We start from the raw sequence: 24,760 nt of genomic DNA, 5'->3' as shown, positions 1-24,760 counted from the left end.
CAATAGTTAAATATAACTTTACATCGTTATTTATTCTCAGGATATGGATGACATTGGTAAACCAGCATTAATACCCATTCCCAGTGTTAACCACAGCATTGGATTGGAGTCACATATGGGTCCAGGCCAAATAAAGATGGCATGTTTATTCCTGTAAGGAACTAGTTGGGTTTTAATGACAATCCAACAGCTTCATGATCACTTTCTCCTGGTACCTCTCCACAATTTAACCAGATTTATTAAACTCCATTTCATAACATGACCCTAATGCGATTCAACCTCACGATCAGTAAATTGCTAGCAGTTACTACAACAATAACTATTAGTCTACGTTATTATCCTGTCCTGTCCTCCTCTCTTGTGACATTCCCTGCATTTCTGTAAGTTATGAGGAGTTAGTGACAAAATCAGAAAGAATCCCTTGCCTTTTGAGTGATCTGGAGGTGCATGTACACAAACCTTTGAAGGTGGCAGGATAAATAAAGGGTACATTAAAGCTTAGAGGATCCTTGTCTTTATTAATAGAGAAACACAGTACAAAAACACAGAAGTTATGTTAAATCTTTATAAAACACTGTTTAAGCCTCGGCTGGAGTATTATGTTTACTTCTGCACCCTACACTTTAGGAAGGATGTCAAGGCCTTGGAGAGGGTTTAGAGGAGATTTACTAGAATCGTACCAGGAATGACATGATGACCTTATGAGGGACTTCAGTTATGTTGAGATACTGGAGGAGCTGGGATTGTTCTGCTTAGAGTAGTGAAGGTTAAATGGAGATTTGATAGAGATATTCAAAGTTATGAATCGAGTAAATAAGGAGAAACTGTTTCGATTGGCAAGAGGGTCAGTAACCGGAGGGACACAGTTCAAAGGTAACGGTGAAAGAACCAGAGGCAAGAGGAGGAGCATTTTAATTTACACAGTTGATATGGTCTATACGGCTCTGCATGAGGAGAATTGGATAATTGAAAGAGGTAACATTTTCAGGAGCATGGGAAGAGCAGGGAAGCGGGATTAACTGGATCGCACGTTCAAACAGTTGGCATAGGTACGATGGACTGAATGGCTGCCTCTCACACTGTTTGATTCAATGATTCAGAACAACCCTACACCATGCCCCACCCCCCACCCCCGATTACTGTGTTGTGTTGGTTCCAAAGTCTTCATCATTCTGTCTGGGCATTAGTCCTTAAGAATTTTTGCCCAATTAAATTTCGGGAAGACCAAGCCATTACCTCCAATTCTCATCACAACCCCTGTTCTCTAATCACGGATTCCCTTCCTCTCCCTGGCTACCATCACAGGCTGTTCCCAATCTCACATCCTACTTGGCCCTGACTCCATTTCCACTCCATCACCAAGACCACCTACTTCCAACTCTAACATCTTTGGTCTCTAACCCTAACTCAGCTCATGTGCTGCTAAAACTCTCGTCTGTACTTTTGTTACCTCCAGACTTGACTATTCCAAGTAGCTAGTTGCAATGTGTGAACCTGGATTGTTGGGCGTTGACAGGCTTTTCAGCCAAGGTGTACACTGCAGGCCAGTCCTGGCCTGTTCTCATCTACCATCCACAGACTTTTTGAAGAGGAGTATTGGGCAATGAGCAGAAGCTGGGATCCTGGCTGCTTCTCAATTCCTTCTCCTTCTTGTTAGCTTCAGCCTACCTCCCATCCGACCAGCCCAGACCAGCCCAGCCCAGGGACTGAACCTGCTGCATTCTTTGTCTGTGCAACTGACTGCAACACCAGCCAGAGTCTGGGTGGGTTGTCGGGGGGAGTGGGTGGGGGCAGCGGGGTGGGGTTGGAGGTGCTGAATTGGGGTGGTCAGGTCTGTCTCCAGCCTATATTATTCACTCAGTGTTGCCTTGTACAGTGGAGGTAATTTTACCCTAACCCGCTGGGCAGGATCCCCACCCACATAGGGTGCAATGCCAGTTTTATACCCACTCCACTCTCTTCAATGGACAGCAAGACTGGATGGAATGTAAACCCAGAGGCACATCTGACCCAGTACATTTCCTGCACACTGGATTAGGTTAAAAACAACCCCAATAGTTTCAAACGCTTAAGACCCCTAAAATTTGAGTCTTATCTCTTTACCGTGCGCACTGCCTTATCTAAGTCGCAGTCACTGAAGATAATGAGTGGAGATTTTCCTCCCAGCTCTAGAGAGACTTTCTTCACATTAGCCAGTGCACAGCTGAGGAGGAATAAAAAAACACAATTTACAATATAAAGAAAACCTGGTTCAGGTTTCAGATTCACATTCTTGTTTTCAAATCCCTCCATGGCCTCACCCCTCCCTATCTCTGTAATTTCTTCCATCCCTACAACAGTCCAAAAGTTTCTTTCTTCGTTCATTCATGGGATGTGGGCATCGCTGGCTGGGCCAGCATTTATTACCCATCCCTAATTGCCCTTGAGAAGGTGGTGGTGAGCTGCCTTCTTGAACCGCTATAGTCCATGTGGTGTAGGTACACTTGGTTCACAAAATACTAATGAGTCAATCACCTGGTGGACTGGAATCATATGTAGACCCTGATTGTGTAGTGATATCAGGCTTCATTCCCAAAAGATCATTAGTGAACCACTTGATAATTCACCTCCTGACTCTGCAAAGCCTGTCCACCATTGGTAGAGTACAAGTCAGGAATGTGACAGAATACTCTCAACTTGCCTGGATGAGTGCAGCCCCAACAACACTCAAGAAGCTGAGCACCATCCAGCACAAAGCAGACCCCTTGACCAGCACCCCATCCATCACCTTAAACATTCACTCCTTCCACCACTGGCACACTGGTAGCAGTGTGTACCATCTGCAAAATGCAATTTGCCAAGCCTCCTTCAATAGCATCAGGCGGACAAGCGCAGCTTTGGAACTGAGTGCATACCTGGGACTTTGGTGAGTGGGGAGTTTGAAGTGTCATATTCTTGAAAAATGTGGTCTAATCTGAAGTTAGCAGTAACCGGAAAGTACTGTGTAAGTAGTAATTTTCTTTCTTTCTCCCAGCCTGAGGCAGGGTAAGAACAATCTGCTGAGTAGTTAATTAGCTAACTGGTTGAATCTGGTTTCTCTAGCTCCAGTTCAGTTCACTATAAATTCAGGGTTCTTTAGTGGAGCCAAGGCCAATGAGTACAGCTTTGGGACTGAGTGCATATCTGGGAGTTTGGTGAGTGGGGGAGTTTGGTGAGGAGGGGAAAGAGGCGTTCCTTTCCTTTTGCTTTTCCTACCTTTCTCACCTGGCAGGAATTGGTTCTTATTCTACCACAGGGAAAGGAGCTAGCTGGTGAGTATCTGGAAAGTGGTTAAGGTTAATTCCAGTCCTAAGTTTTGAAATAGTATATAAACTGATGGCAAAGTTAATAAAATATATAGAAAAGAAAAATAGGCGAATAATATAATTAAATAATTAATTAAAACACATAAAGGGCAGCAGGACGGGTGATGTGTCAAGGCTTCAGCATGTGGGAGTTCCTGGATACCAGTGTGATCCAGAGCCAACACATGTGCAGTAAGTATATAAAGACAGATAGTAAGAGTTTCTATACTTATTTAAAAAAGAAAAGAGTTAACAAAGTGAATGTTGGTCCTATAGACAGTGAGTCTGGGGAATTAATAATGGAAAATAAGGAGATGGCAGATGAATTGAACAAGCTTCGGTCTTCACTAGAGAGGGTACAAGTAACATCCCAGAAATAGCTGTAAATCAGGAAATGGGAGGGAGGGAGGAACTCGGGAAAATTACAATCTCCAGGGAAATGGTACTGAGTAAATTGTTGGAGCTGCGGGCTCCCCAGGTGCTGATAGACTTCATCCCAGGGTCTTAAAAGAAGTGGCCAGTGAGATAGTTGATGTGTTGGTTTTAATTTTCCAAAATTCCCTAGATTTGGGGAAGGTTCCATTAAATTAGAAAATGGTGAGTGTAACCTCTTTATTCAGAAAGGGAGGGGGACAGAAAGCAGGAGACTACAGACCGGTTAGCTTAACATCTGCCATAGGGAAAATGTTAGAAGCTATCGTTAAAGATGTTATAACAGAGCACTTAGAAAAGTTCAAGATAATTAGGCCAAGTCAACATGCTTTTGTGAAAGGGAAATCATGTTTAACCAATTTATTGGAGTTCTTTGAAAGAGTCATGTGTGCTGCGGATAAAGGGGAACCTGTGGATGTACTGTACGTAGATTTCCAGAAGGCATTTGATAAGGTGCCACATCAAGGTTATTGTGGAAAATAAAAACTCATGGTGTAGGGAGTAATGTATTGGCATGGATAGAAAATTGGTTGGCTAACAGGAAGCAGAGAGTTGGCATTAATGAGTCTTCTTCTGGTTGGCAGGATGTGACGAGTGGAGTGCCACAGGGATCAGTGCTGGGGCCTCAACTTTTTATAATTTATATAAATGACTTGTATGAAGGAACTGAAGGAATGGTTGCTAAATTTGCTGATGACACAAAGATAGGTAGGAAAGCAAGATGTGAAGAGGACATAAGGAGGCTACAAAAAGATATAGATAGGCTAAGTGAGTGGGCAAAGATCTGGCAAATGGAGTATTATGTGGGAAAGTGTGAAGTTGTCCATTGTGGTAGGAAAAATAGAAAAGGAACAAATTATCTAAATGGTGAGAGATTGCAGAGCTCTGAGATTCCGAGGGATCTGGGTGTCCTAGTGCATGAATCACAAAAGGCTCGGATGCAAATACAGCAAGTAATTAGAAAAGCTAATAGAGTGTTATAATTTATTGTGAGGGGAATTGATTACAAAAGTAGGGAGGTTATGCTTCAGTTGTACAGGGCACTGGTGAGACCACACCTGGAGTACAGTGTACCGTGTTGGTCTCCTTATTTAAGGAAGGACGTAAGTGCGTTAGAAGCAGTTCAGAGAAGGTTTATCAGACTAATGCCTGGAATGGGTGGGTTGTCTTATGAGGAAAGGTTGGACAGACCAGGCTTGTATCCACTGGAGTTTAGAAGAGTAAGAGGCGACTTGATTGAAACATATAAGATCCTGAGGGGTCTTGACAGGGTGGATGTGGAGAGGATGTTTCCTCTTGTGGGAGAAGCTAGAACTAGGGGTCACTGTTTAAAAATAAGAGGTCGCCCATTTAAAACAGAGATGAGGAGAAATGTTTTCTCTCAGAGGGTTGTGAATCTTTGGAACTCTCTTCCTTAAAAGGCAGTGGAAGCAGAGTTTTGAATATTTTTAAAGCAGAACTAGATAGATTCTTGATAAGCAAGGGGGTGAAAGGTTATCAGGGAAAAGCAGGAATGTGGAGTTGAGGTTACAATCAGATCAACCACAATCTTATTAAATGGCAGAGCAGGTTCGAGGGGCCGAGTGGCCTATTCCTGCTCCTTGTTTGTATGTTCGTATATGTTCATCTCCCAAATACAAACAACCACCCCCACCTAGAAGGACAAGGGCAGCAGATTGGTGGATACATCACCACCTGGAAGTTCCCCTCCAAGCCACTCACCATCCTGACTTGGAAATATATCGCCGTTCCTTCACTGTCGCTGGGTCAAAATCCTGGAACTCCCTCCCTAACAGCACTGTGGGTGTACCCACACCACAAGGGCTGCAGCGGTTCAAGAAGGGGGGCCCATGATTCCCTCCTTCTCAAGGGCAATTAGGGACGGGAAATAAATGCTGGCCCAGACAGCGACGCCCACATCCCGTGAAAGAATAAAAAACAGTTCCTTTCTTCTTTAATGAAGTCAAGATGATTTTCTGGTCACATCTGTTCAGTTTCCCAGTTACCTTTTCATAATTTGTTTCCCTACTGGGGTTGATCCAGTGAAGCCCAGCTTTCTCACATCTGGATGGTCAGCTATTCTCTGTCCAATCAATGAACCTGTCAGGCAGAAAGACAATGTCTGAGAAAGCAGAGCTAAATCCCAGTGAACAGCAGGGCACAAGGTGTAAAACTGATCACTGGCCCAGGGAACCTCCGTTTTGGAACAGGAGGGTCTAAAAGATATTTCTTTTGTGATGGCGTCAGCATTGCCTCACCTGTGAGTCAAGAAGTCACGAGTTCGAGTCCCGCTCTAGAGCCCTGAGCGCATTATCTGGGCTGACACAAGGAGTGCAGACATTTTCAGAAGAGACTTTAGATCGAGGCGCCGCCCTCTGCCCTCCCAGGTGGATGAAAAAGATCCAATGGAACCATTTTAAAGAAGAAGCGAGGAGTTTTCCCCACTGTTCTGGCCAATATTTATGCCTCAATCAACATCACTAAAAGCAGATTATCTGGTCATTATCACATTTCTTTTTGTGGGATCTTGCTGTGTGCAAATTGGCTGCAACTTTTCCCACATTACAACAGTGAATACATTTCTACAAAGTACTTCATTGGCAATGAAGCCCTTTGGGTTGCCCCGAGGATGTGAAAGGTGCCATAGAAATGCAGGTCTTTCTTTTTTTGTAATCCAATGCTCCAACACTGGGGTGTAATGTGAGTTCAAGGTTTCAAACTGATCTTTGGCTGGTGCCCCAGGAGGTCATTAAAACCTGGGGCAGGGTTTTTACCTCATCGGGTGGGCCCGGGACCACCCCCTGCGATCGGGCCCCAACCACAACTTCACCACACTGGCTGGTCAATGAACGCCTAGCCAGTGTAAATCGTGCGCTGAAACGCTCAGCGCTGCCTGTGTGGGGTTGGGGGTGGACGTCTGCGCATGCGCTGGGGGGTGTGCTCAGTGAGGGCACAGAGCTGCCTCAGGGAGCTGAAGATTTTTAACATCAAAAATAAACAATATAAAAAAAATAAGGAAAACTTCACCCCTCAGGTGACTCTGTCACATGAGCAGGGACATGTTGAAATGAGTTTAAACATTTTTTCTTTTTAAATCACTGGTCAAAACCCCATCCTGCCCGTGGATGAGGTTTCACTAAAATTACAAAGGCCGCTTGTCCTATTCGCCCTCCCGCCAACCTTAAGGTTGGATGGGCAGGGAAAAATTCAATTTAATTCATTAATTAATGGGCTTAATAGCCCCTCTTAATTGTTGGCGGGCGCACAGCCAACTCCCGCACACACCCACTGACTGAAATATCTCACTACTGTGCGATGACTTCAGGACGTTCGCTCGATATCATCGCACTCTATTTTCCTCCCGTTCGGGTCGGGCGCGTACCTGCCTGACAAGGGAAAATTCCTGCCCCTGGTTTATTTTTAACTGATTTCAATGGTTGACTAGCTCCATTTATCTAGTTTGCTGAGGTCTGCAGCCAAGTGCCCAAATTGCTGCCCGCTGACATGTGTGCTCTCGGTGTGCGCTCTCTCGGTGTGTGCTCTCTCGGTGTGCGCTCTCTCGGTGTGCGCTCTCTCGGTGTGCGCTCTCAGTGTGCGCTCTCTCGGTGTGCGCTCTCTCGGTGTGCGCTCTCTCGGTGTGCGCTCTCAGTGTGCGCTCTCTCGGTGTGCGCTCTCTCGGTGTGCGCTCTCTCGGTGTGCGCTCTCAGTGTGCGCTCTCTCGGTGTGCGCTCTCTCGGTGCGCGCTCTCTCGGTGTGCGCTCTCAGTGTGCGCTCTCTCGGTGCGCGCTCTCTCGGTGCGCGCTCTCTCGGTGCGCGCTCTCGGTGTGCGCTCTCTCGGTGTGTGCTCTCTCGGTGTGCGCTCTCTCGGTGTGCGCTCGGTGTGCGCTCCCTCGGTGTGCGCTCTCTCGGTGTGCGCTCTCTCGGTGTGCGCACCCTCGTTGTGCGCTCCCTCGGTGTGCGCTGTCTCGGTGTGCGCTGTCTCGGTGTGCGCACTCTCTCGGTGTGCGCTCTCAGTGTGCGCTCTCTCAGAGTGCGCGCTCTCAGTGTGTGCTCTCAGTGTGCGCTCTCTCAGTGTGCGCTCCCTCAGTGTGCGCTCCCTCTCAGTGTGCGCTCCCTCTCAGTGTGCGCTCTCTCTCAGTGTGCGCTCTCTCTCAGTGTGCGCTCTCTCTCAGTGTGCGCTCTCTCTCAGTGTGCGCTCTCTCTCGTTGTGCGCTCTCTCTCAGTGTGCGCTCTCTCTCGTTGTGCGCTCTCTCTTAGTGTGTGCTCTCTCTCAGTGTGCGCTCTCTCTCAGTGTGCGCTCTCTCTCAGTGTGCGCTCTCTCTCAGTGTGCGCTCTCTCTCTCTGTGCGCTCTCTCTCTGTGTGCGCTCTCTCTCAGTGTGCGCTCTCTCAGTGTGCGCTCTCTCTCAGTGTGCGCTCTCTCTCAGTGTGCGCTCTCACTCTGTGTGCACTCTCACTCTGTGTGCGCTCTCTCTCAGTGTGCGCTCTCTCTCAGTGTGCGCTCTCTCTCAGTGTGCGCTCTCTCTCAGTGTGCACTCTCAGTGTGCGCTCTCTCAGTGTGTGCCATTCTGCCCACCTACCTGCTCCTGGTAAGATGTTTATAACGCCCTTTGGGAATCCAGCCTTCACTGTGAGCTCTGCAAATTTCAAAGCTGTCAAAGGAGTCACCTGTCAGAATGAATCAGATGTTCCCTTCATCAGTAAGAATTCTGAGGTGTCTGAGTTCATCCTCCACATCTCGGCCAACTGCATCAATCGAGAAGCCAAACCACATCCACACCCATTGTACCCACAAGCCCAAAGCTGAGACCCTTTCCTACTCAGCCACATGGTCCATGGACATCACCCAGGCATCAGTTATATAACTGTGCCACTCCGAGGTCCAAACAGAAAGGAATGCAGGCCAAAAATGGGCCTGTATCACCGATGAATCCTTTTTACTTTGAGGTTATGTTAACTATTCAGTAACAATTCGACCTAATGGAATCCTTTTAATTAAAGTGATTTGCCCAGTTATGGTTACTGAGAAATGGACTCGGTCACTAATATCTTCACCAATCATGTATTTGAGGTTTTACATCAAGGTGACCTCGAGATCCTGAGGTCAGTTGTCCAGACAGGACGTCCCAGTTCACCAGGCCAGAGTGTCCAGACAGGACGTCCCAGTTCACCAGGCCAGAGTGTCCAGACAGGACGTCCCAGTTCACCAGGCCAGAGGTTCAAAGCCGGGACCTTCTTAATCTGCGTTGCTCAGGGTTTGGGAGAATTTTCGAATCAGTTATTCCATCTCCAAAACACTGCACCAATGTTGGGATTTGGATGTCTGATGTTGGTCTCTCTATTCTTATACCGGAACAATAGTATTGCTGAGAAAACATACATTGTCAAAGCTTTTCGTCTTGCACTCATCAGGACAATTTGCAAGAATACCAAATGTCAAGGGAACAACAATTTATACTGCATGAGAAGAGAGTGCTGATTGGTTGGCAAGTGGACTCTGATTGGTAAAGGCATTGCCATGGAGAATGCACCAGTTAACTGATGACTGACAGTTAACTGCCAAGCTTTGTTTAAATTTAAACCAGGCAGGTTGACCCTGGCATTGCACTGGGGAATGACCCAGAGAATGGCACACACATTGTGCACACACACATTGCACCTTTAACAAAACAAAACAAAACAGCCATTCTTTGGTTCATTCCCAAGGGCAATGCCCTGACCAACCAGAGTCAACCTGCCTGGTTGACAATAACTAGAATTCAGCTGTATGTTTGAAAAGGGTGGGAAACGGCCAGTTTACCTGTGCCGGCTTCAGGACCATGGTGTTACCAGCAGCAAGGCAGGCAGCAGACTTCCACGCCAACATCATGAGCGGATAGTTCCACGGGATCACAATGCCACACACTCTGTTTCAATAGAAAGCCAAGGGTCACCATGGATTGAAGTTATTGTAAAGATAGCAAAATTAACCAAATATAAACTACAGTATCAGCTGTGGCTCAGTGGGTAGCACACTCACCATGGAGTCAGAAGGTTGGGAGTTCAAGGCCCACTCCAGTGCAGTACTGAGGGAGTGCTGCACTGTCAGAGGGTCAGTACTGAGGGAGTGCTGCACTGTCAGAGGGTCAGTTATGAGGGAGTGCTGCACTGTCAGAGGGTCAGTACTGAGGGAGCGCTGCACTGTCAGAGGGTCAATACTGAGGGAGTGCTGCACTGTCAGAGGGTCAGTACTGAGGGAGTGCTGCACTGTCAGAGGGTCAGTACTGAGGGAGCGCTGCACTGTCAGAGGGTCAATACTGAGGGAGTGCTGCACTGTCAGAGGGTCAGTACTGAGGGAGTGCTGCACTGTCAGAGGGTCAGTACTGAGGGAGTGCTGCACTGTCAGAGGGTCAGTACTGAGGGAGCGCTGCACTGTCAGAGGGTCAATACTGAGGGAGTGCTGCACTGTCAGAGGGTCAGTACTGAGGGAGTGCTGCACTGTCAGATGAAATGTTAGTTCAGGTCACACCTTCCCTCTCAGGTAAAAGCACTATTAGACCCTGGAGCCTTATCCTGAAGAAGCTCCGGGGATTCCCTCCAGTGTCCTTTTCAATATTTATCCTCAGCCAATATCACAAAATAAATTTTCTGTCCTGTCACAACTGCTCTTTGTGGGGTTTTGCTCTGTGCAAATTGACTGTTGCCTTCCGTACATTACTTCAGTGGCTCTACTTTGAAAGCAGTTAATTGTCTTGGGATGTGCCAAGGTTGTTTGATAAACGCAGACCATTGCACCTTCTGTCTTTCAGTAAATAAAATCGGATATGTTCATGTATCGGTTTACGTTGTTGGGCTGGTCATCCAAAGGCCTGGACTAAACGAATGTGAGATCATTGGAAACAGGAGTAGGCCATTCGGCCCATTGAGCCTGCTCCCCCATTCAATAAGATCATGGCTGATCTGATTGTGGTCTCAACTCCACTTTCCCGCCTGCCCATATAACCCTCAGCTCCCTTGCTGATCAAAAAACTGTCTTACTCGGCCTCGAATATATTCAATGACCCAGCCTCCACTGCTCTCGGGGGAGAGAATTCCACAGGTTAACAACCCTCTGAGAGAAGAAATTCCTCTAGAGTTCAAATCCCAAACGTGGCAGTTTCAGAATTTGAATTCACTTTAATAAAAACTGGAGCTAAAACTCGGGCTTACAGATTGTCATAAAAAAAACCCAACTGGAGTCATGAATAGGCAGATTGGGTAAATTGGGAGGGGGAGGGGGGATTTGGTTCACTTCCTTGAAGGACATGCATGAGCCAATTGGGTTTGGCTTCAGTTTCCTGGTCATTTTCCTGGCATCAGTGGGTCACTAGGATCTGAGGTCACAATCTGTAATCTCCTGTATCTGTAAAAGAGAGCTGGTACAGAGAAAAGCTCAACAGCGAGGGCTTGATGCATTCCTGATTGTTCTGAATCATTCATTCACTATGACAGTCAGCCGATTGAATCACAGAGTCTTGGCATAGATTGGGGTTTTGTTCACTATGTTCTGCGTCCATTTACTCCCTAGTGTTGCAGTGGTGCTGGTTTGAGGACACACAGTCAACTTCCCTGTGGAAAAAAGTCAAAGCTCAAGCGTAGATCAAACTCTTACCCAATCGGCTCCCTCTTAGTAAAGGTTAAGTTGCGATTGGGCCGAGCTTGGTTAATGGGGATGGTGCAGCCCTGCAGAGAAATAGGCAGCATTAGTGATGAGATAAATCGTTTCCCTCACAGACTGGTGCAGGTGGACAGTTATGAGCAACTATACTTGGGTTTGCAGATATGTACAAGTGTGTGCAGGTATACAGGTGTGTGCAGGTATACATGTGTGTGTAGGTATACTTGGTGTTTGCAGATATATACAAATGTGTACAAATATATACAAGTGTCTGCAGGCGTACAATTGTGTGCAGGTGTACAGATGTGTGGTGTGTGCAGGTGTATGGGTGTGTGCAGGTGTACAGGTGTGTGCAGGTGTACGGTTGAGTGCAGGTGTACAGGTGTGTGCAGGTGTACAGGTGTGTAATGTGTGCAGGTGTACGGGTGTGTGTAGGTGTACAAGTGTGTGCAGGTGTATGGGTGTGTGCAGGTGTACGGGTGTGTGCAGGTGTATAAGTGTGTGCAGGTGTATGGGTGTGTGCAGGTGTACGGGTGTGTGCAGGTGTACAGGTGTGTGCGGGTGTACAGGTGTGTGCAGGTGTACAGGTGTGTGTAGGTGTACAAGTGTGTGCAGGTGTATGGGTGTGTGCAGGTGTACGGGTGTGTGCAGGTGTACAAGTGTGTGCAGGTGTATGGGTGTGTGCAGGTGTATGGGTGTGTGCGGGTGTACAGGTGTGTGCAGGTGTACAAGTGTGTACAGGTGTATGGGTGTGTGCAGGTGTATGGGTGTGTGCAACTGTACAGGTGTGTGCGGGCGTACGAGTGTGTGCAGGTGTACAGGTGTATGCGGGTGTACAGGTGTGTGCGGGTGTACAGGTGTGTGCAGGTGTACGGGTGTGTGCAGGTGTACGGGTGAGTGCAGGTGTAAGGATGTGTGCAGGTGTCCAGATGTGTGGTGTGTGCAGGTGTACAGGTGTGTGCAGGTATACGGGTGTGTGCAGGTGTACGGGTGTGTATGGGTGTGTGCAGGTGTACAGGTGTGTGCAGGTGTATGGGTGTGTATGGGTGTGTGCAGGTGTATGGGTGTGTGCAGGTGTACGGGTGTGTGCAGGTGTATGGGTGTGTGCAGGTGTACAGGTGTGTGCGGGTGTACGGGTGTGTGCAGGTGTACAGGTGTGTGCGGGTGTATGGGTGTGTGCAGCTGTGTGCGGGTGTACGGGTGTGTGCGGGTGTACAGGTGTGTACGGGTGTGTGCAGGTGTACGGGTGTGTATGGGTGTGTGCAGGTGTACAGGTGTGTGTAGGTGTACGGGTGTGTGCAGGTGTACAGGTGTGTGCGGGTGTATGGGTGTGTGCAGGTGTACAGGTGTGTGCGGGTGTACGGGTGTGTGCAGGTGTACGGGTGTGTGCAGGTGTACAGGTGTGTATGGGTGTGTGCAGGTGTACAGGTGTGTACACATCAGGTGTATGTAGGGGTGTGGGGAATGATACATGGATCTGTGGGTTCTCGCTCGGGAGCTGTGGTTCAGAGCACCACAAACCTGAATCTTGTCACACCAGCCAGCAAAGTAGCGGAAGGTTTGGATGGACATCCCCACGTGGGTTTTCAGCGCCAAGGTGTAAACAGCGCCCGAGTCGATAGCTTCGATTGTCGCCAGTTCCTCCTGGTGCTGCTCCATCAGGTCTGCCAGCCTAGAGATGAGAAGAATTCCCAGACACAATCTATCTAAATTTCAATTCAGGCAGCCGCCGGTTTCCATTAGTGCAAGTGCCGGGAATAATGCTTCCCTGCTTTTTTCAATCACTGGGACAATGTTGATCAATGGGGACTTGCCTCAGGTTTTCCTTTCCCCAGCTTTGTCCTGAACCTCCTATCCCTGGGATACAGCTGCTCTTTCATCCTTTAGCCAGGGATTATATTCTATGTGTAAGTCTGAACACTGAATGCTCATTACCCCCTTCACCCTAGCATCCTCTGCACCCCCACGCACACCCACCCCTCTGCACCCCTCCACTACCCTGCACCCCCTCCACCACCCTGCACCCCCTCCACCACCCACCACTGACAGGTACTCACTGAGTCAGATTGACTCCTGGGTTGACACCACTTTGAATTTAAAAGCTCCAGCCTTATTTTCAAATCCCTCAATGCCCTCGCCCCTCCCTATCTCTGCAAACTCCTCCAGCCCCACAACCCTCCAAGATCTCTGACCTCTTTTGATTCTGGCCTCATGCACGTCCTCATTTTAATTGCCGTGCATTCAGCTGCTATTGCTCCAGGCTCTGAGATTCACTCCCTAAACCTCTCCACCTCTGCCTACTTCTTTAAAAGCTAACTCCTAGACAAAGCTTTTGCTCACCTGTCTTATTATGCTGTTATGAAGCTCAGTGATAAATTTGGTTTCATAACCCTCACAGAAGTGTCTTGGGATTATTTGCTGTGTTAAATGTAAGTTGCTGTTCTTTTGTTGTATCTAACCCCGTGCTGTACCTGTCCTGGGAGTGTTTGATGGGGACAGTGTAGAGGGAGCTTTACTCTGTATCTAACCCCGTGCTGTACCTGTCCTGGGAGTGTTTGATGGGGACAGTGTAGGGGGAGCTTTACTCTGTGTCTAACCCCGTACTGTATCTGTCCTGGGAGTGTTTGATGGGGACAGTGTAGAGGGAGCTTTACTCTGTGTCTAACCCCGTACTGTATCTGTCCTGGGAGTGTTTGATGGGGACAGTGTAGACGGAGCTTTACTCTGTATCTAACCCCGTGCTGTACCTGTCCTGGGAGTGTTTAATGGGGACAGTGTAGAGGGAGCTTTACTCTGTATCTAACCCCATGCTGTACCTGTCCTGGGAGTGTTTAATGGGGACAGTGTAGAGGGAGCTTTACTCTGTATCTAACCCCGTGCTGTACCTGTCCTGGGAGTGTTTAATGGGGACAGTGTAGAGGGAGCTTTACTCTGTATCTAACCCCGTGCTGTACCTGTCCTGGGAGTGTTTAATGGGGACAGTGTAGAGGGAGCTTTACTCTGTATCTAACCCCATGCTGTACCTGTCCAGGGAGTGTTTAATGGGGACAGTGTAGAGGGAGCTTTACTCTGTATCTAACCTCGTGCTGTACCTGTCCTGGGAGTGTTTGATGGGGACAGTGTAGAGGGAGCTTTACTCTGTATCTAACCCCGTGCTGTACCTGTCCTGGGAGTGTTTAATGGGGACAGTGTAGAGGGAGCTTTACTCTGTATCTAACCCCGTGCTGTACCTGTCCTGGGAGTGTTTAATGGGGACAGTGTAGAGGGAGCTTTACTCTGTATCTAACCCCGTGCTGTACCTGTCCTGGGAGTGTTTGATGGGGGCAGTGTAGAGGGAGCTTTACTCTGTATCTAACCCCGTGCTGTACCTGTCCTGGAAGTGTTTAATGGGGACAGTGTAGAGGGAGCTTTACTCTGTATCTAACCCCGTGCTGTACCTGTCCTGGGAGTGTTTGATGGGGACGGTGTAGAGGGAGCTTTACTCTGTATCTAATCCCGTGCTGTACCTGTCCTGGGAGTGACTCTTTCTGATACTGGCAACTATGAGGGGGCTGATGCCCATTCTCCATTATTTCCCTCCTTCTCCAGGCTGCCCATATAAAACATTCCCATTATATTCCAGAACCTTCCAAAGACTTGAGCCCTGCATCCAATAGCTGTTGTTTGTTGGTACATTTGATCTATGAATTATAACCAATCTCTGCTATTGGTTTCCTCATATTTTTGAGGGAGAATCTTGATTCCGTCTCTTTAACAAGCTCAGTATTTACTGGCTTTCAGTACTTACCTGTAAATCATTCTGCCCCTGTCCCTGGGATTCATCCTCCCCCATTCCCCAGTGTAAAATGCCTCTTTCGCTGCTTCTACAGCCTTGTCCACATCAGATACCTGGGCCAGGGACACTCTGCAGATCACCTGGGAGATGGAGACAATGAGAGAGTGAGCGATAGGTAGAGGGGCAGGGAATGAGAGACAGGGAGTGTGTGACAGAGAGAGAGAGAGGCAGAGAATGAGGGAGAGGCTGTGGCACAGGGAATGAGAGAGAAAAGGAGAGATGGGGGCAGTGGAACGAGAGAGAAAGAAAGAATAGAGATAGGTACAGAGGAGAGGGGATGAGAGAGTGAGGATGAGGGAAAGAGAGAAAGAGAGAGAATGAGATAGTGAGCAAGAGATGGGCAGAGGGAATGAGTGAATAAAAAGAGAAAGAGTGAATGGGGATTTTCTCTCTCTCACTCACTATACAGCCGGTTTCGTTGGAGATGTGAACTGAACATGGAAGTTGAACTCACAGAGCCGTCTGTTGGGTTGATGGAGTTATACCACTTCCCTCCTTCCGCATCTACAAACTGTCCGTTGATAAAGGCTTGGTGAGGTATTCGCAGAGTCAGGTTGTTAACATTCGTCTCAAACTGTAATACAAAAAAACAGGAGCAACTTACAACCAAAGCTCATCACCCTGGAGCACCCGGTTAGATACTGTAACTCTGTTTGGTCAATCAGATGTCCAACACGTGCCGAAACCCATCCTCGTCCCCTATTGACAGAGTCAGACGGGTACGGTTCCTGCCTGTTCCATGTGGAATGCGCAGTCAGTCGCTGCAGGGACCCAGCCCACCCACCCGAACTCCAGAGAGATCAGACACAGCTTTTCAAATCCAACGTTCAGGAGCTCTGCATTCCAGGGAGGGTCATGTAGGAATGGAGCCAGCTCAGACCATGCGGCCTTCTGGGAATTATCCCCATGATTACATCCCTAACAAACATGACAAATCATTCATTGACCCCCATTATTACACGGTTTGCATATTCTAACTCAGCTTGGAGAAAAGATGGCTGGAGGAGATTTGTTCAAAATCATGAGGGGTCTGGACAGAGGAGATAGAGAAAAACTGTTCCCACTCATGGAAGGATCAAGAATGAGAGAGCATCGATTTAAACCAATCGGTAAAAGAAGCAATGGAGATATGAGGAAAAAACCTTTTGCACAGCGAGTGGTTAGGGTCTGGAATGCACTGCCCAAGGGTGGTGGAGGCAGATTCAATCAGAGAATTCGAAAGGGAATTAGACAGATACTTAAATAGGAAGAGTGTGCAGGGTCATGGGGAGACGGGGGGCAATGGCACTAGGGGAATTGCCTATTCGGACAGCCGGCATAGACATGACGGACTGAACGGCCTCTTTCTGTTGTTGTAACAATTCTGTGATTCTGACCTCCTTGAACTTCAGTGTTGTTCAATTCCTCCTCTTCCACCATCTTCCCTTCCATCCCAATGGAGTCAAACCCTCAAGCTTCTGTCTGCTACCTCTCAATTTATCTCATTTCAGGACTATTCTCCCCAGCGCCCAGGCCTTCTCCACAGTTTTTCTATCTAAACAGCCAGAGGTTCTTACTCCTGATCACAGTCCAGTGACTCCTATTGGCAGACCCATCAGTGGATATCAAGCTGAGAGGACAGAGTGAAAGATGTGAGCTCAGGTACAGGGAGATTGCAAGGTGTAGGGTGAGGCCATGAGACCAAAGGGTTGGAGCACCCCCATTGTTAAACCAGAGCCAAAAATCTTTTAAAAGAGAATTAGTACTGGTTTGAAAAGGGGAAATATTATGGCACATGGGGAGCAAAGTGAAGAGTGGGACTAGACTGGGCGGAGTGAGGAGAGAGTGGGATTAGACTGGGTGGATTGAGGAGAGAGTGGGATTAGACTGGGCGGAGTGAGGAGAGAGTGGGATTAGACTGGGCGGAATGAGGAGAGAGTGGTATTATACTGGGCAGAGTGAGGAGAGAGTGGTATTAGACTGGGCGGAGTGAGGAGAGAGTGGGATTAGAGTGGGTGGAGTGAGGAGAGAGTGGGATTAGACTGGGTGGATTGAGGAGAGAGTGGGATTAGACTGGGCGGAGTGAGGAGAGAGTGGGATTAGACTGGGCGGAATGAGGAGAGAGTGGGATTAGACTGGGCAGAGTGAGGAGAGAGTGGGATTAGACTGGGCGGAGTGAGGAGAGAGTGGGATTAGAGTGGGTGGATTGAGGAGAGAGTGGGACTAGACTGGGCGGAGTGAGGAGAGAGTGGGATTAGACTGGGCGGAGTGAGGAGAGAGTGGGATTAGACTGGGTGGAGTGAGGAAAGAGTGGGATTAGACTGGGCGGAGTGAGGAGAGAGTGGGACTGGACTGGGTGGAGTGAGGAGAGAGTGGGATTAGAGTGGGCAGAGTGAGGAGAGAGTGGGATTAGAGTGGGCGGAGTGAGGAGAGAGTGGGATTAGACTGGGCGGAGTGAGGAGAGAGTGGGATTAGAGTGGGTGGATTGAGGAGAGATTGGGATTAGAGTGGGTGGATTGAGGAGAGAGTGGGATTAGAGTGGGCGGAGTGAGGAGAGAGTGGGATTAGACTGGGTGGATTGAGGAGAGAGTGGGATTAGACTGGGCGGAGCGAGGAGAGAGTGGGATTAGAGTGGGCGGAGTGAGAAGAGAGTGGGATTAGAGTGGGCGGAGTGAGGAGAGAGTGGGATTAGAGTGGGCGGAGTGAGGAGAGAGTGGGATTAGACTGGGCGGAGTGAGGAGAGAGTGGGATTAGACTGGGCGGAGTGAGGAGAGAGTGGGATTAGAGTGGGTGGATTGAGGAGAGAGTGGAATTAGAGTGGGTGGATTGAGGAGAGAGTGGGATTAGAGTGGGTGGAGTGAGGGGAGAGTGGGATTAGACTGGGCGGAGTGAGGAGAGAGTGGGATTAGACTGGGGTTGGGTGGAATGTCTGCTCCTTTACTTGAACATACTGAGATTCAAAAGATTATGAATCAATTTGTGAATCAGTAGAGAGTGGAGAGATAGGGGATTCGGCCCAAGAGAATCACAAATTGGCTGAGATAGTGATCTTGATTTGTTGATGCTATCCTACATTCTTGAGGCAATTCTACTTTAAAGAGTAGGACAATCTTTAACCTTTGATGTATGGATTATTAATGCAAACTCTACGTACATAGTCTATCAGTAGCTCCTCCTCTTCGTCTTCCCCTCGGAGTTTCCTCACGAGCATCTGCGTCAAGTCTTCGAATGTGGTGGCCATGTAGACATCTTCATTCTGCAGCTGAAGACCACCACATTTCAACTTGATTTCTTCCACCAGTCTGCAGGCAACAAGAACAAAACAACTTCCTACATTTTGCTGCTGATTCTGAAGCCACAGGTTGGGTGCCTGATTTACACCCTCGTCTGATTTTCTAGCCCAATGAAACCAGCAAAGAGGAAACTCAATAAAACTGGGATTTGATTCAAAACTGCCTCAGTCCCACTGAGTGGGTAAAATTAAAATTAGAGAGGTGAGATGGATGTATTTCATATCTCTCTCAATTTGGAGTAAAAATAACACAACGGCTCCTTTCTAGAACGTTTATTTTCAAATCCCTCCTTGGCCTCAACCCTTACTATCTCTGGAATCTTCTCCAGGCTACAACCCTCAGAGATCTCTGCGCTCCTTTAATTCTGGCTTTCTTGAGCATCTCCAATTTTAATCATTTACCATTGGTGGTTGTGCCTTTGTGGCCAGGCCCTAAACTCTGAAAATCTCTCCCAAAACCTCTCTGTCTTTCTACCTCTCTCCTCATTTAAGATGTTCCTTGGAACCTCCTTCTTTGACAGTTTTGTTGATCAGCCACAAGGACACAAGAAATAGGAGCAAGAGGAGACCATTCGGCCCGACGAACCTGCTCTGCTATTCAATGCGATCATGGCTGATCCTGGGCTACAACTCCACTTTCCCGCCCACTCCCCATATCCCTTAATTCCCTGACAGACAAAAGAATTTGTCCACCTCAGCCTTAAATGTATTCAACGATGGAGAATCCACAACTCTCTGGGGTAGGGAATTCCAAAGATTCACAAGCCTTTGAAGTAATTTCTCTTCATCTCAGTCCTGAATGATCGACCCCTTATCCTGAGACTGTGCCCCCGTGTTTTAGGTTCCCCGACCAGTGGAAACAATCTCTCAACGTCCACCCTCTCAAACCCCCTCAGAATCTTGTAGGTTTCAATGAGGTCACCTCTCGTTCTTCTAAACTCAAGAGAACATAAGGCCAATTTACTCAGCCTCTCATCATAGGACAGCCCCCTCATCCTACAGACCAATTTAGTGAACATTTGCTGTACAGTCTCCAATGCAAGTATAACTTTTCTTAAATGTGGAGCCCAAAACTGCACACAGTATTCCAGATGTGGTCTCACCAAAATCCTGTAAAGCTGTAGCAAGACTCTGTTTTTTGTACTCCAATCCCCTTGTAATAAAGGCCAACACGCCATTTGCCTTCCTAATTGCTTGCTGTTACCTATATGCTAACTTTCTGCGCTCCTTGTATGAGCACACCCAAGTCGCTTTGAAGGTCAACACTTAATAAGTTTCTAGTCTTTTAAAAAGTATTCTGCTTTTCTACTCTTACGACCAAAGTGAATAACTTCACATTTCCCTACATTATACTCCTCTGCCATCTTGTTGTCAACTGTTATGGCACAGCGGATGGTAAATGCTGAGCTGTTCAAATCCCAGAGGGAAACTTGAAACAACTTGTATTTATGCCTTGAATTCCACTTGAGACCACCAAGTCTTATAGGTTTCTTACAAAACTAAATTAAACCTTCGTTAATAATAAAAAATGCTTTTAAGCACTTACGTAGGTTTACAAATTAATACTATGATAACTCTTAGCTCCCCTAGTTAATTTAACTCCCAGTTACACCTCTGTTAAGGCAACAGTAAAACACAAATTTTAAAAGACCCAGATAAAGTAAACACGGTACCCTGAACAGAGGAATTCCGAGTGAGTTTTCTTTACTTCAGTTCATATAGACAGTAATTTAAGGCTTAGAGGTTGGAGGCTTTTCACACTTCCTAGATCTTAGAATGTCTTCTTCTTATATATAACCTCATCTCCTTTATACAGGTTTCTCCCTTTTTAATGTAAATCCCATTGTCCCAATATGTCTTTTCAACTTTACTTTTCTAATAATAAAAATCTCTTATAGTACAAACTTTATCAGTAAGCTTTGGGAAAAATAATCACACTGTTTGGCTTCTTCTGGCTAAGTGTAACATTTCACCACCTCTTCTGAAATTCAAATTACTCTGGTTTATCTAAATTTGCAAATTTTCCCTTTACACCTCATATTCTAAAACTCCAGACATGTTTACCTATTTAACATTTCAAACCTAGATTCTCTTCTGATGCATCAAAGCCTTCAGACCAGCTGTCCTTAAATCAATTAAGTCCCTCCCCACACACAGACACAGACATACACTATTCCTACCTTACAATAAATTCCAATAACATTATGAAAATTATTACATTTTCCTGACATTGACTCACTTAACCTGTCTATATCTTTTTGCAGCCTCTCTGTGTCCTCCCCACAGCTTAGCTTTCTGCTTAGCTTGGTATCTGCAGCAAACTTAGATACATTACTCTCTGTCTCTTCATCTAAGTCGTTAATATAGATTGTAAATAGCTGAGGCCCCAGCACTGATCCTTGCGGCGCTCCACTATTCACTGCCTGCCAGCTTGAAAATGCCCCGATTATGGCCACTCTCTGTTTTCTAGCCATTATCCAATGCCCTTATGTCTCCTTGTGAAGCTTTGGGTGCAATCCTGTCTGAGTGACACTGCTGGGGTATTTCACTACATTAAAAGATACAATCTAAGTGCAAGTTGTATAAATGCAAGTTCGAGCACAGATCAAGGAACCTTGGTTTTGCACTAGAGCCAGGAATGAGTTTACAGCATATGCCTACTTGAAGGTATGGTTGGCTATTAGGGTTATCATTAACTTGTAAATGTAGGACTTTGACAGGTGATTCAGCAAGAAGCAAAAATAGATTTGTCATAACTCTCAGAGCTTTTAACCTCAATATTTATCATTCTCCAGTGTCAGTGTTTCATCAATCTTCCGATTCAGTATGTCTGAGAATTGTACTTCTCCAAGCTCGGTGTTAGAAATCTCTGTCAATAATTGGTCCATTTACTTTATTCATTCTATTGTGAGCATCACTTGAGGAAAGGCCAGAATTTATTGTCCATCCCGAGTTGCTCCAAAAAGATGATAGTGGGGAGCCTTCATGTACCATTGGTTTGATACAACTGAGTGGCTCACTTCAAAGGGCAGTTAAGAGACAACCATGTTGGTGTGGGGACTCAAGTCACATTTTTAAAAAATGTATTCATTCATGGGATGTGGGCATCACTGGCTACTGATGTGGGCATCGCTGGCAAGCATTTATTGCTCAACCCTAATTGCCCCTTGAGAAGGTGGTGGTGCGCTGCCGCCTTGAACTGCTGCAGTCCATGTGGTGTGGGTACACCCACAGTGCTGTTAGGGAGGGAGTTCCAGGATTTTGATCCAGCGACAGTGAAGGAACGGCGATATATTTCCAAGTCAAGATGGTGAGTGGCTTGGAGGGGAACTTGCAGGCGGCAGTGTTCCCATGTGTCTGCTGCCCTTGTCCTTTTAGATGGTAGTGGTCACGGGTTTGGAAGGCGAAGGAGCCTTGGTGAGTTCCTGCAGTGCATTTTGTAGATGGTACACACTGCTGCTACTGTGCGTCAGTTTGGAGGGAGTGAATGTTTAAGTTGGTGGAAGGGGTGCCAATCAAGTGGGCTGCTTTGTCCTGGATGGTGTTGAGCTTCTTGAGTGTTGGAGCTGCACTCATCCAGGCAAGTGGAGAGTATTCCATCACACTCCTGACTTGTGCCTTGTAGATGGTAGACAGGCTTTGGGGAGCCAGGAGTTGAGTTATTTTCCTTAGAATTCTCAGTCTCTGACCTGCTCTGGTAGTCACAGTATTTATATGGCTGGTCCAGTTCAGTTTCTGGTCAATGGCAACCCCCAGGATGTTGATAGTGAGAGGTTCAGTGATGTTAATGCCATTGAATGTCAAGGGAAGATGGTTAGATTCTCTCTTCTTGAAATTGCTATTGCCTGGCACTTGTGTGGCGTGAATGTTACTTGCCAAATGTCAGCCCAAACCTGGATATTGTCCAGGTCTTGCTGCATTTGGACATGGACTGCTTCAGTATCTGAGGAGTTGCGAATGGTGCTGCACATTGTGCAATCATCAGCGAACATCCCCACTTCCGACCTTATGATGGAAGGAAGGTTGTTGATGAAGCAGCTGAAGATGGTTGGGCTGAGGACACAACCCTGAGGAACTCCTACAGTGATGTTCTGGGGCTGAGATGACTGACCTCCAACAACCACAACCATCTTCATTTGTACTAGGTATGACTCCATACCTAGAGTTTTCCACCTGATTCCCATTGACTCCAGTTTTGCTAGGGCTCCTTGATGTCACACTCGGTCAAATGCTGCCTTGATGTCAAGGGCAGTCACTCTCACCTCACCTTGGGAGTTCAGCTCTTTTGTCCATGTTTGGACCAAAGCTGTAGTGAGGTCAGAAGCTGACTGACCCTGGCCAAACCCAAACTGGGCGTCAGTGAGCAGGTTATTGCTGAGTAAGTGCTGCTTGATAGCACTGTTGATGACTCCTTCAATCACTTTGCTAATGATCGAAAGTAGCCTGATGGGGCGGTAATTGACCGGGTTGGATTTGTCCTGCTTTTTGTGGACAGGACATACCTGGGCAATTTTCCACATTTCCAGGTAGATGTCAGTGTTGTAGCTATAGTGAAACAGCTTGGCTAGGAGAGTGGGTAGTTCCGGAGCACAGAATTCAGTATTATTGCTGGCATGTTCTCAGGGCCCATAGCCTTTGAAGTATCTAGTGCTTCAACCATTTCTTGATGTCATGTGGAGTGAATCGAATTGGCTGAAGACTGGCATCTGTGATGTTGGGTACCTCAGGAGGAGGCCGAGATGGATCATCCACTCGGCATTTCTGGCTGAAGATTGTAGCAAATGTTTCAGCCTTATCTTTTGCAATGATGTGCTGGGGGCTCCTCCATCATTGAGGTTGGGGATATTTGTGGAGCCTCCTCCTCCAGTGAGTTGTTTAATTGTCCACCACCATTCACGACTGGATGTGACAGGACTGCAGAGTTTAGATCTGATCCATTGGTTGTGCGATTGCTTAGCTCTGTCTATGACTTGCTACTTCCACTGCCTGGCACACATAGAGGCCCAGACCAGGTACTTGCACCACATGGACTCTCCGCTGGTTGGAGTCATACCTAGCACAAAGGAAGACGGTTGTGGTTGTTGCAGGTCAGTCATCTCAGCTCCAGGACATCACTGCAGGAGTTCCTCAGGGTAGCGTTTCAAGAAGGCAGCTCACCACCACCTTCCCAAGGGCAACTAGGAATGGGCAATAAATGCTGGCCCAGCCAGTGAAGCCCACATCCCGTGAATGAATGAAAAAAAGGAAGGCAGCCGACTGGATTCAACATTGAGCTCAACAATTTTCAGTCATAATCTCTGCCTCCATTTTGACTCATTTCTTTCTTTATTCATTATTGACATTACATTTGAACAGCTGCCAACCATTCAAAACCCATCTGGACACATCTTTTGCTGCTTTACTCATTACCACAAAGTCTTTTGTCATTTAATCTCTCCGGCCCCATCACAGACCTTCCATTTTGAGCTTTCGCCACCACCCCCACCAACAACCCCCACCCACCCAACAACCTCATGATGCCCCTTCACTTGTTCAAAAACGGTGACATTTGTATCTTCCCTCAGTTTGGATGAAGGGTCATCGTCTGTCTGTAACGTTGAACCATCCCCCAAGGCAAATTTGGTGGCGAGGGGTATTTAATCAACCGGGAAGGTGAAAAGTGGCCATTCTGTCACCTTCCCTCCTCCGCCCTGGTTAAATCTGTAGCAGGAAAGCCCATGGATGGCCTTCCTGCCCCATTATCAACTGAGGTCCTTGGGTGATCACTTCATGGCGAGGGCTATTACCTGATCACATCCATCGATGCAGCTCCCGACTTGAAAAAATCTGTTGAATCGACAATTTCTGCGACATTAGTGAGGATGCCCTTCCAGATAACCTAATCCAAACAAAACATGGAGAAACATTAAAAAACAGGAGGAGCTACAGACGCAGAATCAACAAGTGGTGGTTTGATCAATGAGGCACCTTATCAGAAAGAACCAACAGAAACGGGAGTATTTCTGAAAAATTATTTTGCTTATAAAGGGGTCAGCTTTGGTGCTGGGAATGAAAGATAAACAGTATTATTATCAAACACTCCCAGGACAGGTACAGCACGGGGTTAGATACAGAGTAAAGCTCCCTCTACACTGTCCCCATCAAACACTCCCAGGACAGGTACAGCACAGGGTTAGATACAGAGTAAAGCCCCCTCTACACTGTCCCCATCAAACACTCCCAGGACAGGTACAGCACAGGGTTAGATACAGAGTAAAGCTCCCTC

The 24,760-nt window shown here is 47.2% G+C and overlaps 1 protein-coding gene across 2 annotated transcripts in view; it reads right to left on the bottom strand.

The window, feature by feature from the left end:
• aldh1l1 (aldehyde dehydrogenase 1 family, member L1) overlaps window positions 1-24,760 on the bottom strand; it is a 60,978-nt gene that overhangs the window by 6,541 nt on the left and 29,677 nt on the right. For both annotated transcript variants that reach the window (XM_078543098.1, XM_078543099.1), the window contains exons 9-18: window positions 24,282-24,373; window positions 18,358-18,505; window positions 15,679-15,798; window positions 15,177-15,304; window positions 12,911-13,061; window positions 11,384-11,454; window positions 9,554-9,659; window positions 8,334-8,421; window positions 5,762-5,855; window positions 2,104-2,203 (exon numbers count right to left, since the gene is read on the bottom strand). In XM_078543098.1, coding sequence (XP_078399224.1) covers window positions 2,104-2,203; window positions 5,762-5,855; window positions 8,334-8,421; window positions 9,554-9,659; window positions 11,384-11,454; window positions 12,911-13,061; window positions 15,177-15,304; window positions 15,679-15,798; window positions 18,358-18,505; window positions 24,282-24,373 — 1,098 coding nt within the window. The remainder of the gene's footprint in view (window positions 1-2,103; window positions 2,204-5,761; window positions 5,856-8,333; window positions 8,422-9,553; window positions 9,660-11,383; window positions 11,455-12,910; window positions 13,062-15,176; window positions 15,305-15,678; window positions 15,799-18,357; window positions 18,506-24,281; window positions 24,374-24,760) is intronic.

Source organism: Cetorhinus maximus, chromosome 6, assembly GCF_964194155.1.
Source record: "Cetorhinus maximus chromosome 6, sCetMax3.hap1.1, whole genome shotgun sequence".
Lineage (NCBI taxonomy): Eukaryota > Metazoa > Chordata > Chondrichthyes > Lamniformes > Cetorhinidae > Cetorhinus > Cetorhinus maximus.
The sequence above is the reverse complement of the archived record's forward strand: the minus strand, read 5'-3'. Positions and strand labels throughout refer to the sequence as shown.